At 49.6% G+C, this 14756-nt stretch overlaps 1 protein-coding gene across 1 annotated transcript in view; it reads right to left on the minus strand.

Moving 5' to 3' along the window:
* KLRG2 (killer cell lectin like receptor G2) overlaps nucleotides 1–13892 on the minus strand; it is a 28525-nt gene extending 14633 nt beyond the window's left edge. The window contains exons 1-3 of the mRNA XM_015135014.3: nucleotides 12689–13892; nucleotides 11557–11658; nucleotides 11041–11186 (exon numbers count right to left, since the gene is read on the minus strand). Coding sequence (XP_014990500.3) covers nucleotides 11041–11186; nucleotides 11557–11658; nucleotides 12689–13439 — 999 coding nt within the window. The 5' untranslated portion in view covers nucleotides 13440–13892. The remainder of the gene's footprint in view (nucleotides 1–11040; nucleotides 11187–11556; nucleotides 11659–12688) is intronic.
* Nucleotides 13893–14756: the final 864 nt, after the last annotated feature.

A 14756-nucleotide genomic window follows, 5' to 3' on the forward strand; every position in this document is an offset into this window, starting at 1 on the left:
TAAGCCATCACATCCCCTGTGACCTGCACATACACATCCAGATGGCCTGAAGTAACTGAAGAATCACAAAAGAAGTGGAAATGGCCTGTTCCTGCCTTAACTGATGACATTACCTTGTGAAATTCCTTCTCCTGGCTCATCCTGGCTCAAAAGCTCCCCCACTGAGCACCTTGTGTCCCCCGCTCCTGCCCACCAGAGAACAACGCCCTTTGACTGTAATTTTCCACTACTTACCCGAATCTTGTAAAACAGCCCCACCCTTATCTCCCTTCGCTGACTCTTTTCGGACTCAACTCGCCTGTACCCAGGGGAAATAAACAGCCTTGCTGCTCACACAAAGCCTGTCTGGTGGTCTCTTCACACGGACACGAGTGAAAAGGATAGTGTTCTCTTTTGAACTTAAGGATAGTGTTCTCTTTTGAACTTATAAAACAATTTGATACATATCAAAATGTCACGTGTGTCAGTCTTTTAAGTGTTGGGATTCCATAAGTGTGACGGGATGAATTCTGTCACCCTAAAATTCATACGTGGGTACCCTAACCCCCAGTACCTCAGAATGTGACTGTACTTGGAGTCACGCCTTTAAAGAGTGCTTAAATGCACATAAAGCTGTTCAGGTGGCCCCTAATCCAATGTGACTGGGGTTGTTACAAGAGGAGTAAATTTAGACATATCAAGAGACACTAGAGATGGGAGGGCACAGGACTGCCAGGTGAGGACACAGGGAGAAGGGCCACTACCTGAAAGCCAAGGAGAGGCCTCTGGAAACCCGGAACCTGCTGACACCTTGATCTTAGACTTCCAGCCTTCAGGACTGTGAGAACGTCAGCTTGTTGAAGCTACTCAGTCTGCAATATTTTGCTATAGTAGCCCCAGTAAACTAATACAATAAGATTTGTTTATTTACTTATTTTTTTGAGATAGGGTCTCGCTCTATCACCCAGGCTGGAGTGCAGTGGCGCGATCTTGGCTCACTGCAGCCTCTGCCTCCCGGGTTCAAGCGAGTCTCCTGCCTCAGCCTCCCGAGTAGCTGGGACTACAGGCATGTGCCACCATGCTCAACTAAGTTTTGTAGTTTTAGTAGAGATGGGGTTTCACCATGTTGCCCAGGCTGGTCCTAAACTCCTGATCTCAAGTGATCTGCCTGCCTCGGCCTCCCAAAGTGCTGCGATTACAGGTGTGAGCCACCATGCCCAGCCTACTTACTTTTTGAGACAGAGTTTCGCTCTGTCACCCAGTAGCGCGATCTCGGCTCACTGCAACCTCTGCCTCCCAGGTTCAAGTGTTCTTCTGCCTCAGACTCTTAAGTAGCTGGGATCACAGGCATGTGACACCATGTCCCGCTGATTTTGTATTTTTAGTAGAGATGGGGTTTCGCCGTGTTGCCCAGAATGGTCGCAAACTCCTGACCTCAGATGATCCACCCGCCTCAGCCTCCCAAAGTGCTGGGATTATAGGTGTGAGCCACTACACCCAGCTAATACAATAAGATTTGAAAAAAGGTTTTACTTCTTTAATAAATGGAAGACTACAGGACTAGGAGGAAGATCTGAGGGCTCCCACTGGACCGTGAGGCCCGGCCATGCCTTCCGCACCCCTGCATGCCCAGTCCCCAGCACAACGTCAGGACACTGTGGGGTATAAGGAGTAGAGATTCCTTATGGCACAAGTGTGCCTAAGGGCATAAGGATATTCCCTATATAACAAGCGGACAACCAAAGGAAAGAGTTCCTACACACCAACAAGAAAAAGACTGAGTAATGCTAAGAGAAAAGAAACAGACAGAGCATGGGTAAGCAATTCTTTTTTTTTTTGGATGGAGTGTCTCTCTGTTGCCAGGCTTGAATGCAGTGGTGTGACCTTGGCTCACTGCAACCTCCGCCTTCCAGGTTCAAGTGATTCTCCTGCCCCAGCCTCCCAAGTAGCTGGGACTACATGTGCATGCCACCATGCCCAGCTAATTTTTTTGTATCTTTAATAGAGATGGGATTTCACCATGTTGGCCAGGATGGTCTCGATGTCCTGATCTCATGATCTGCCCGCCTCAGCCTCCCAAATTGCTGGGATTACAGGCATGAGCCACCGCACCCAGCTATGGATAAGCAATTCTAAGACTATTCCCAGACAGCCGAACCAGTATGAGCCATGGTCTGGCCTGATGTGGAAATACAAGAAATGCAAAGCCAGTCTTCTTTTTCCCCTGTCAAACTGACAAAGATTTAAACAAAAGTTAGAAAAAGAATTGGCCAGGCACAGGGGCTCATGACTACAATCCCAGGACTTTGGGAGGCTGAGGTGGGAGGATCGCTTGAGGCCAGGATTTTGAGATCAGCCTGGGCAACACAGTAAGATTTCATCTCTACAAAAAATAAAAAATTAGCTGGGTGTGGTGGCACATGTCTGTGGTTCCAGCTACTCGGGAGGCCGCGGCAGGATTGCTTGAGCCCAGGAGAGTTCGAGGCTGCAGCGAGCTATGATGGTACCACTGCGCCCTAGCCCGGGCAACGGAGTGAGACCTGTCTCTAAAAACAAAACAAAACAAAACAAAAAAACAAAATAAAACCAGATTATGAAACAGCACATTTCTTTTCTTTTTTCTTTTTTTTTTTTTTTTAAAGAGACAGAGTCTCACTCTATCGCCCAGGCTGGAGTGCAATGGCACAATCTCGGCTCACTGCAACCCTGTCTCCCAGGTTAAAGTGATTCTCCTGCCTCAGCCTCCTGAGTAGCTGGGATTACAGGCACCCATCACCACACCTGGCTAATTTCTGTATTTTTAGTAGAGACAGGGTTTCATCATGTTGGCCAGGCTGGTCCTGAGCTCCTGACGTCAGGTGATCCACCTGCTTCGGCCTCCCAAAGCACTGGGATTACAGGCGTGAGCCACCAGGCCCGGTCTTCCATTTTTGTTTTTTTAAAAAAGTTACATATCATAGAAAAAAGCCTGGCAGTAGCTATTCCAAAGTATTTTGTTAGTGCTTATCTTTAGATATGAGATAATGAGTAAAATTTATTTTCTAAATGTTTATGTTTTCCAAACTTTTTGCAGTGAACATATTAATAATGAGAAAAATATATAGCAATAAGAGATACTGGTATGTGTGTTCAAGACTTCACTTCTTGGCTGGGAGCAGTGGTTCACGCCTGTAATCCTAGCACTTTGGGAGCCCAAGGTGGGCAGATCACCTGAGGTCAAGAGTTTAAGACCAACCTGGCCAACATGGTGAAACCTCGTCTCTGCTAAAATACAAAATTTAGCCAGGCATGATGGCAGGTGCCTGTAATCCCAGCTACTTGGAAGGCTGAGATGGGAGAATCGCTTGAACCTGGGAGACGGTGGTTGCAGTGAGCCAAGATTGCGCCACTGCACTCCAGCCTGAACGGCTGAGCAAGACTCTTGTCTCAAAAAAAAAAAAAAAAAAAAAAAACAAAAACAAAAAGAACTCACTTCCTGTCCTGCTCTCACAAGGGTCCTCAGGGGTTCTCAGGAGGGCTCCTCTTGGCTCCTCCAGAGCAAGAGACATCAGGCACTCCAGGCAGCTGACAGGACAGGCCCAGTGGCCAGTTCTTCAGGGCTCTGTCCCTCCACTCTCACTCTCATTGTCCCCAGGCGAGGTGGCACGAACAGAGGTGAGTCTCAGAGGAGGCGTGTGTCTCAGAGAGGTGTGGATATGACAGCCAAAGTGGGTGGGATAAAGGGCTGGGAAGCCCAATACAGAAGGTGGGGATACCAGACCGCAGACTGTTTCAGAGCTGTCACCTGACACGTGGCAGTTCCTGACCCCTATCCCCGGGCAAAGCCTGGACCCCTAATCCTTCTGTAATGCATGGCAGGCACTTGCAGGAACAATCCCACAGGAATAAAAAGCTAGGCACTCCCTCCCCTCCCCACTGTGTGGGGCTGAACAACTTTGACTCCAGGTAGGGACAGTCCGACAAAATGTCATGCATGTAAATATCTTCAGTGACATATTAACAAGTCAAGTCCAGAAATATTTGGGGAAAAAAAATCATGACTAAGTAGACTTGATCACAAGAAGCCAGGAATAAAACAAACCACCACAAGAGATTAAAAGGAGAAACAAAAAAGATATTATCATCCCACTGGATGCATAAAAAGCATTCAATGATTTAAACTCATTCATATTTAAAAACCTTAAATAAGAGTAGAACTTTTTTTAAATGATAAAAATAGAAAGAAAAAAGGACAAAAATAATGGGAAGAGAGGCTGAGTGGGTTGGCTCATGTCTGTAATCCCAGCACTTTGGGAGGCCAGGGCAGGAAGATCACTTGAGCCCAAGAGTTCAAGACCAGCCTGGGAAACATAGTAAGACCCTGTGTCTATTAAAAAGAAAGAAAGAAGAAGAAAAAAAAAAGAATGGGAAGAGCCAACATCAGATGAGAAACATCAATATTTTGGAAGCTGGACAACCGTAACAGCCTCAGAGCTGAGAAAGCTCAGTGGTTTTCAAGGAAAGGACAGATAGACAGCTGGGAGAAAGCCAAGAAATACCCCAATGTGTATTGAGAAGCTCCCAAAGCTTAAGTATTAGAGACAACGGGTCCTTCTGAAGGCCAAAGTATGGGAAAAAGGACTGGTTGAAAGTCTGTAAAAGAAGCAGTTAGGATCCTCCACCTCTAGCCCAAAGATCCACTCATCTTCCCTATGGAGCGAGCTATTTGGAAAGATGAACCACAGAGGCTTTTAGAATCCAGGATATCAGGTTCAGCTAAGGGTGAAGGTGTTTATACTAAAACGGGAAGGGGATGCAGTAGCTCGTGCCTGTAATCCTAGGATTTTGGGAGGCCAAGGTGGGTGGATCGCTTGAGGCCGGGAGTTTGAGACCAGCCTGGACAACGTGGCAAAACACCGTCTCTACAAAAATACAAAAATTAGCTGGGTGTGTTGGTGCGACTCTGTAATCCCAGCTACTCAGAGGGCCAAGGCGGGAGAATCACTTGAACCTGTGAGGCAGAGGTTGCAGTGAGCTGAGATTGCTCCACTGCACTCCAGCCTGGGTGACAGACCGAGACTGTCTGGAAAATAAATAAATAAATAAATAAATAGGAAGGATATTTAAGTGCTACACACTTAGAGGTGAAACCACCCCCTCCTACCCCTAGAATGATGACAGCTCAGCACTCACTAAGAAAATGACTGCGTCCCTGCCTGATTTCCATATGGTAAAGCCTGCCTCTAAAAAAGCTCAGCCTCACCCCCACCCTCCCACCTGACATAGAACACTTAATCTGTAATTTAGTGCTTTACTCTCAATGACAGCAGCTGGGGATCGCAACATTTGAGGAAATTTTCTAACATGAAAAAGACAATAAACAGAATAAAAAGTACACACAAAAAATCAGAGCTAATGCAGGGAGCAGAGGAAAATTTCAAAACCACCAGCATCCACAATGAAATAAGAAAAGATGGCATCAGCCAGGTGTGGTGGCTCACACCTGTGATCCTAGCACTCTGGGAGGCCGAGGCAGGCAGATCACTTGAGGTTGGGAGTTCAAGACTGAAAAGATGGCCTCCATGAAACAGGAACAGGACAGCATAAAAAAGGAACATTTGGAAGGTCAAAAGAGTTCTGAAAATTAGAAACAAAGCAGCAAAACTGTAAATGAAGAAAAAGACCCACAGGGCATATTATTAAATTTCAGAACACTGAGAACAAAGAAGACACTGAAGTTTTCCAGAGAAGAAATAAAAATGAGTGACATACAAAGAACTGGGAATCGGAGTGGCTCATACTTCTTTTTTTTTTTTTTTTTTTTTTGAGACCTAGTCTCGCTCTGTCGCCCAGGCTGGAGTGCAAGTGGTACAATCTTGGCTCACTGCAACTTCTGCCTCCCAGGTTCAAGCAATTCTAGTACCTCAGCCTCCCGAGTAGCTAGGACTACAGGTGTGCGCCACTATGCCTAGCTAATAATTTTCTACTGTGCCTGACCTTGGCTCAGATTTCTTAATGGCAAGACTAAGAGCTGACAGTCACGGAGAATTCTGGGGGAAAGCGGTTTTCTACCTAGAATTCTATACTCAGATGTGATATTATGATATCTATGTCTCTATCTCCATATCTCTAACTAAAATAATGTTTTTGGCTGGGCATGGTGGCTCACACTTGTAATCCCAGAACTTTGGGAGGCCGAGGCAGGTGGATCATTTGAGGTCAGGAGTTCAAGACCAGCCTGGCCAACATGGTGAAACCCCGTCTTTACTAAAAATACAAAAAAATTAGCCAGGCATGGTGGCGCGTGCCTGTAATTCCAGCTACTTGGGAGGCTGAGGCAGGAGCATCACTTGAATCCAAGAGGCAGAGGTTGCAGTGAGCCGAGATCACGCCACTGCACTCCAGCCTGGGTGACAGAGTGAAACTTCATCTCAAAAATAAATAAATAAAATAAAATAAAATAATGTTCTTGTCCACAGTTCCTGGCTCATAACTCCCATAGCCCTTGCCACATGATTTGTTATAATGCTGTGGTGCTCCAGGCCTCAGACGCAGTCCCAGGCCTAGGAAATAGAATCTCTCTCTCCGACCTTCTGCCCAAGGCAGGACTCTAATCTGCTGTGGGTCATAAGACCTTATTCCAGGGAAGGTCCTGGCCCATCTCTGCTAGAGCAAATTAATCAAACCCAAAGGGGGAACATGGGAGCCCAAATTTAAAGCCAGCCAGTCAGAAGTTCCAGAGGCCTGGACTTATGACTGGTGTCTGAAGCTGGGCAGCCTTAGGGACTGAGCCCTCAAACTGTGGGATCTGAAGCTATCTCCAGGAAGACAGCATCGGAGTTGAATTAAATTACAGGACACCCAGCTGGTGCCCACTGCTTGGTGCATAAGAGAAAAAACAACAAAATAAAACACACATGTGGTCACAGAAGCCTTCTGGGTTGATGGTGGTTGTTGTGTGAGAGCAGAGGAAAGACAGTTTGAGTGTTTTTCCTACACACCAGCCAAGTGATTGGTAGCTTGGAGGTTAGAATAAAAGTTCTTTAAGCACAAAAGGTCTCAAGAAATTGAGGTCGGGTACGGTGGCTCACATCTGTAATCCTAGCACTTTGGGAGGCTGAGGCAGGCAGATCGCCTGAGCCCAGGAGTTCAAGACAAGCCTCGGCAAGGTGGCAAAACCCTGACTCTACTCAGGAGACTGAGGTGAAACCAATGAAAAGACAAGCGATCTGTGAAACAGGGAATCCCACCAAGGAGAGAGGCAAAAGGCATAATGAGGATGCAGGTAAATAGAAATTCTGGAACAGCTGTGCAGCAGACCTGGTGAGCAACTGGTCCAGACTGGAACAGAGAAGAGAGGATTCCAGGAGGCTGTCTGGCCCAGTGTCACTATCTTTTTTTTTTTTTTGAGATCGAGTCTCACTCTGTTACCCAGACTGGAGCACAGTAGCGCAATCTTGGCTCACTGCATCCTCTATCTTCTGGGTTCAAGCAATTCCCATGCCTCAGTCTCCCAAGTAGTGGGGACTACAGGTGCATGCCACCACGCCTGGCTAATTTTTGTATTTTTAGTAGAAATGGGGTTTCACCAGGTTGGCCAGGCTGGTCTTGAACTTCTGACTTCAGGTGATTCGCCTGCCTCCTCAGGCTCCCAAAGTGCTGGGATTATGGGTGTGATCCACTGCACCTGGCCTCACTATCTTTTCTTGAAAGTGTTTTGAAAGGCACCTGGTGCCTTGCTCACCTTGACCTTCAGGACACATCCTCCTGTCATTTACTCTCATAGCACTGTGCACCGCCCCTTCACAGCACAGATCAGTGTGGTCATTAAACATCTATTTCTATGATTTCCTGATTGATGTCTGCCTCCCTCACTGCTCTCTTAGCTTTGTCAAGGTGGGGGCTGTGCTATTCTGGCTCATTACTGAATCCCCCATGCCAAACACGGAGTAAGTGCTTAATACACACTCCTTAAAGCACTGAAAGAAGGAATGCTGCGTTTTCATACGTACCAGAACAGCTAATATAAACTCCTGGCACCTGCCCCCAGGTAAAATTAAGCCAAGGATTGCTGGGAATGTAAAATTGCACAGCTCCTGTGGAAAACAGTACGGCAATTCCTCAAAAAATTAAAAATAGGATTACCATATGATCCAGTAATTCTCACTTCTGGGTATATACTCTAAGAACTGAAAACAGGCCGGGCACGGTGGCTCACGCCTGTAATCCCAGCACTATAGGAGGCCGAGACGGGCGGATCACAAGGTCAGGAGATCGAGACCATCCTGGCTAACACAGTGAAACCCCGTCTCTACTAAATATACCAAAAAATTAGCCGGGCGAGGTGGCGGGCGCCTGTAGTCCCAGCTACTCGGGAGGCTGAGGCAGGAGAATGGCGTGAACCCGGGAGGCGGAGCTTGCAGTGAGCCGGGATTGCGCCACTGTACTCCAGCCTGGGAGACAGAGCGAGATGCCATCTCAAAAAAAAAAAAAAAAAAAAAAAGGGTCTTGAAGAGATATTTGTCCACCCAAATTCATAGCTGCGTTACTCACAACAGCCCAAACATGGAAGCAACCCAAGGGTCTGTCCACTGACCAATGAATAAATAAGCAAAATGTGGCACATACATACAATGGAATATTATTCAGCCTTAAAAAGGAAGCGAATTCTCATACAGGCTATGACACAGGTGAGCCTTGAGGACATGATGCTAAGTGAAATAAGCCAGTCATAGACGGGCATGGTGGCTCATGCCTGTAATCCCAGCACTTTAGGAGGCCGAGGCGGGTGGATTACGAGGTCAGGAGATCGAGACCATCCTGGTTAACACAGTGAAACCCCGTCTCTACTAAAAATACCAAAAAATTAGCCAGGCGTAGTGGCGAGCGCCTATACTATCAGCTACTCGGGAGGCTGAGGCAGGAGAATGGCGTGAACCCAGGAGGCAGAGCTTGCAGTGAGCCGAGATTGTGCCACTGCACTCCAGCCTGGGTGACAGAGCAAGACTCTGTCTCAAAAAAGAAAAAAAAAGAAATAAGCCAGTCACAATAAGACAAATACTGTGTGATTCCACTTGTATGAGGTTCTTAGAGTAGTCCAAACCAAAGAGAGAGAGAGAACGCAGCATGGTGACTGCCAGGGACTGGGGATGGGAGCAATGGGGAATTAGTGTTTAGAGGCGTTAGAGTTTCAGCTGTACAAGATGAAAAGATTCAGGAGATGGATGGTGGTGATGGGTGCTCAACATTATGAATGTATTTAATATCACTCAACTGTACACTTAAAATGGCTAGGATGGTAAATTTTATGTTATGTGTATTTTAACACAATTTTTTTAAATGGGAAAAAAAAAAAAGCCAGGCACAGTGGCTCACACCTGTAATCCCAGCACTTTGAAAGGCTGAGGTGGGAGGATTGCTTGAGTCCTGGAGTTTGAGACCAGCCTGGGCAACATAGCAAGACTTGTGTCTCTACAAAAAATAAGGTAGCCGGTTGTGGCACATGCCTGTAGTCCTTGCTATTCAGGAGGCTGAGGTGGGAGGACTGCTTGAGCCTGGGAGTTCAAGCCTGCAGTGAGCCATGACTGCACTACTGCACTCAGCCTGGGCCACAGAGTGAGGACCTGTCTCAAAAAACAAAAGAAAAAAAAAAAAAAGGAAAATGCTAGGTACAGTGGCTTATGCTGTAATCCTAGCACTCTGGGAGGCCGAGGCGGGCGGATCACCTGAGGTGGGGATTCCGAGACCAGCCTGACCAACATGGAGAAACCCTGTCTCAACTAAATATACAAAAATTAGCCAGGTGTGCTGGCACATGCCTGGAATCCCAGCTACTTTGGAGGCTGAGGCAAGAGAACCCCTTGAACCTGGGAGGTGGAGGTTGCAGTGAGCCGAGATCATGCCACTGCACTCCAGCCTTCCTGGGCAACAGAGTGAGACTCTGTCGCAAAAAATAAATAAATAAATAAAAATGAAAATAAAAATTATGCCAAGGGCTGGATCCTGTCTATTGGTCCCTTTTTGTAGGTGCTCTCAAACCCACTGACTGGATTACTGTTCAGCTAACATCCACTCCTCTCCCTCTCCCATGGGAATGGACTATTCTACACTGCCCTTTGATATTCGGCTTGGCCATGTTATTGCTTTGACCACTGAAACGTTGGCCTGTGTGACAGGAGTGGCGGCTTCAAATGATGCTTGCACAGTTTGGCTTGTTTCTCAGACGTCTGCCATCTTTCTTACGAAGAGTTTCTCTCAGGTAGAAAGATGAGAGGCTTCTGGGGCAAACACAAACCCAACCTGCAGCCTCAAACCAAGCCCGGCAATCTGCATTCTAAAGCTAAGCTGTCCAGCCAAACCCAGCCCATCAAAAGATGACCCAGAGACCAACGATTAAAACATAAGTGCTTGGCTGTGCGCAGTGGCTCATGCCTGTAATTCCAGCACTTTGGGAGGTTAACGAAGGAGGATCACTTGAGGCCATAAGTTTGAACCAGCCTGGCCAACATAGTGAGACCCTGTCTCTTAAAAAAATTTTTATTTTTATTTTTATTTATTTTTTTGAGATGGAGCCTTGCTCTGTTGCGCAGGCTGGAGTGCAGTGGCGTGATCTCAGCTCAACTGCAACCTCCGCCTCCCGGGTTCAAGCAATTCTCCTGCCTCAGCCTCCTAAATAGCTGGGATCACAGGCACCCGCCACCATGTCTGGCTAATTTTTAGTAGAGACAGGGTTTCAGCGTGTTGGTCAGACTGGTCTAGAACTCCTGACCTTGTGATCCGCCCGCCTTGGCCTCCCAAAGTGCTGGGATTACTGGTGTGAGCCACTGTGCGTGGCCAAAAAAAAATTTTTTTTTAAAGCTGGTCATGGTGGCACATGCCTATAGCTACCCGGGAGGCTGAGGCAGGAGGATGGCCTGAGCACAGGAGTTAGAGGCTACACGAAGTTATGGTCATGCTATTCCTCTATATCTTGGTGACTTCTATAATGAAGAGCTGGATTCAATCATTAAGCTTCTTTCCAGTGCTAGGATTCTGTGGTCTAGAAGGATCTGTACCCCCTTAGATTGGCCACCCCCTTCTCACCTGGGTGTGGCTTAGCAGGGGGAGGGTAGCGTGGTAGGCTGAGCAGAAAGCCTGGCTGGCTTCCCAGGCCTGCGCTTCTACAGAGAAGTAGTAACAGTGCTCCTCGGACAACACCCAGCCTGGGGGGCATGGCTGACATCTGGCTCCTGCAAGCACAGAGACTGCTGGTGAGCTGCAGGGTAAGCTGCATTAAATAAACAAAGCCTGGTTGCCACCTCAAATGAAGGGGCATGGAACTGGCAAACCTCAGGGTGGGCAGGGCCCCAGGGAGGTTTTATAGTGTGTGCAGTGCACAAAGTCCCTGGGGTGACGGCTGGCATCTGATTATCAGGGCACAAGCTGTGTCCAGTGGGAGGAAGGCACCAATTTTCCTTAACTTTGCTCATCAAGTACCATGTCTTCATGTTGCCTCTCCCAGTGTCTCTTTCGAATTCTAAGGTGTTTTAAGGGCTGGAAACACAGTCCCAGTAGTGGAGCAGCAGGGAGAAGGGATGAGGACTGCGGGAGACACCATACCTGCTCTTGAGGCCAGGACCACAATGACAACCCCAGAGACTGCCAGGAGCACAGCCATGAACGCCAGGGCCCAGTACAGGGACTTCACATACATGGGCAGCCCTGGGACAGGGGCAAACAGGACAGTCAGGTTAGCGGAGACCATCCCAACCAACCCAACTCAGAACCACAGACGTAGCACACCAGCATCGCACCCACCTCACCCCAGCACCCAACCCCTCAGCCTGGGATGCCAACATAAACCGCAACATTTAAGTTCCAACTTTATATTCTGGAGAAAGAAGTCAGATATTCTTTATTTTTTTTTATTTTTTTGAGACAGTCTTGCTCTGTCGCCCAGGTTGGAGTGCAGTGATGCGATCTCGGCTCACTGCAACCTCCGCCTACCAGGTTCAAGCAATTCTCCTGCCTCAACCTCCCGAGTAGCTGGGATTACAGGTGCACGCCACCATGCCTGGCTAATTTTTTTTTTGTATTTTTAGTAGAGACAGGGTTTCATTATGTTAGCCAGGCTGGTCTCGAACTCCTGACTTTGTGATCTGCCTGCCTCAGCCTCCCAAAGTGATGGGATTACAGGCGTGAGCCAACGCGCCCAGCCCTTTTATTATTTATTTATTTATTTATTTATTTATTTATTTATTTATTTATTTATTTTTGAGACCGAGTCTTACTCTATCACCCAGGCTGGAGTGCAGTGGCATGATCTCAGCTCACTGCAACCTCCACCTCCCGGGTTCAAGCAATTCTCATGCCTCAGCCTCCCAAGTAGCTGGGATTACAGGTGCCTGCCACCATGCCTGGCTAATTTTTGTAATTTTAGTAGAGACAGGGTTTCATCATATTGGTCAGGCTGGTCTCGAACTCTTGACCTCAGGTGATCCAGCTGCCTCGACCTCCCAAAGTGCTGGGATTACAGGCGTGAGCCACCGCAACAATGTGGATTACAGTTACGTAGGCAGGAATGTTATTGATTGTAAGCCCGAGATGCCAGATCGGGTGGGGGATCCGGATGGCCCACTGGGTCCCTTAGTCGGTCAGCTACCCAGCGGTCCAGGACTGGGCGCGTGTGGGGGTTTCGGCTACGTCCACCCGACCTGGCGGCGCCGGCTGCCGGCGCAGGTGAGCAACTCACCGGTAAGCGTTACTGCCCGGGGCAGCTTCTCGTCGCCCTCCAACCCCGCGCGGGGCAGCAGCGCCGCATCCTCCTTCTCCAGCCCCAGCTCCTTGCAGCGGCAGCACGTTGGGGAGCCCGGGGAGCTTCCTTCCACTGGGCTGGCCCGGCCCTCAGCGTCGCGGCCGCTCTCCGTCCCGGCTGCAGCCAGCGTCGAGCCGCGTCCCCACGTGCCGCTCAGGGACGATGCGCGCGGCAGGAGCTGGTGCGCTGCGTCCGCCTGGCGGGAGAAGGCGGGGGACTCGGGCACCGGCACCGTGAGGAAGCGCGTGGAGGGCCTGGGCGACGGCGTGCGGCTGCCACCGGCCGCGCCCACGGGCTTCACAAGCACATCTACCTGCAGCTCCATGGGCGCCCAGGCGCCGGGCGCAGGCTCAGCCCCGGGCGCCTCGCCATTCCGGGGCAGCTTGACCGAGGCGGGTCCCGGCGACGGTGGCTCGGGGCAGGCGCCGTAGTCCAGGCTGAGCGGTGGCACGCGCGGGGTCCCGGGGCGAGGCGAAGGCAGCTGCTTCTCGCTCGAGGGCTCCCGGCCTGCGCCCGCCGCCTTCTTCATGGCCCTGGACGGACTCGGGCTGCTTTCGGGACCTTCAGGTTGTCGCGCCTTCTCGGGGACCTGCGGCTGCTCCAGCCCGGGGACCAGGCTTCCCACGGGCTCCATTGGGAGCTCCGCCCCGGCTTGGCCTCCGCGCGCAGCCTCCCAAACCCGCTCCATCCCGCGCGCCCCGCGAGCCGGGGACGCTGAGGGGCGCACCTGGGGTCAGGTGCAGAGGAGCTTTGCTCTCCTGCGTCCAGATTGCTCCAGCCGAGCTGCCGAAGTTGTCAGGCCACGCCCCTCCTCGAAGGCCCCCGCTGTGATTGGCTGTGGCTGCGGTTCTGCTGCCCCGCCTCCACAAGGCACTGGGAGGGAGCTGGCAAGGGTGGCCGGGCTAGGCGAGGGTTGCAGGGTGGGCGGGAGCTCTCCGGAGAAAAGCAGAACGTGAGCGGAGGCGTGTGGCAGGGAACCCGGAGCCCCACCTGACCTTTCCCTCTTCTTTGTCTCTGACCTCACCTATTTTCCCCTCCAGCCCTATGCCAGGGTGTTGGTTCTGAGAGTTACAGTTTGGGCGGGGAAGGATTGGCCAAGCCTGTCTGGATCCTGGGACCTCAGAGAAATCAGAACCCAAAGGAATTGGGACGGCCTGTGGAAAAGTAGCTCACCTGGTTGTCCTAACAATCCAGTGGAGTTTCGAACGGACTCTCCATCACACCTGGGAGGACTCCCTCCACTGAGTAACGCTAAGATAAAAGATAAGCAATTCTTCTTCTCCTTCTTCTTTCTTCTTTCTTCCTCTTCCTCCTCCTCCTCCTCCTCTGCCTCTTCCTCCTCGTCCTCTTCCTCTTCTTCTTCCTTCTCCTTCTTCTTCCTTGTCTTCTTCTTCTTCCTTTTCTTCTTTTCTCCTTCTCCTTCTTTTCTTCTTCTTCCTTTCCTCTTCCTCTTCCTCCTCTTCTTCCTCCTCTTCCCCTCTTTCTCTTCCTCTCTTCCTCCTCCTCCTCCTCCTTCTTTTTTTTTTTGACAGAGTCTTGCTCTGTCCCCAGGCTGGAGTGCAGTGGCGCAATCTCAGCTCACTGCAACCTCTGCCTCCCAGGTTCAAGCGGTTCTCCTGCCTCAGCCTCCTGAGTAGCTGGGACTACAGGCACCCGCCACCGCGCCCAGCTAATTTTTGTATTTTTAGTAGAGACAGGGTTTCACCATGTTGGCCAGGATGGTCTCGATCTCCTGACCTCGTGATCCACCCGCCTCGGCCTCCCAAAATGCTGGGATTACAGGCATGAGCCACCGCACCCGGCCTGTCCTCTGGTATTTTTAAGTGCCCCCAGGATAGGGTTGATAGACAAAATGCAGGTCAGTCAGTTAAATTTGAATTTCAGTTAAACAAGGGATAGTTTTTAGCACAGTAGTCCTCCTTTATCCACTGGGATAGTTCAAAGACCTCCCAGTGATTGCCTGAAACTTTGGATAGCACCAAACCCTATATATACTGTTTTTTTT

This window comes from Macaca mulatta, chromosome 3, assembly GCF_049350105.2.
Source record: "Macaca mulatta isolate MMU2019108-1 chromosome 3, T2T-MMU8v2.0, whole genome shotgun sequence".
NCBI classification, from domain to species: domain Eukaryota; kingdom Metazoa; phylum Chordata; class Mammalia; order Primates; family Cercopithecidae; genus Macaca; species Macaca mulatta.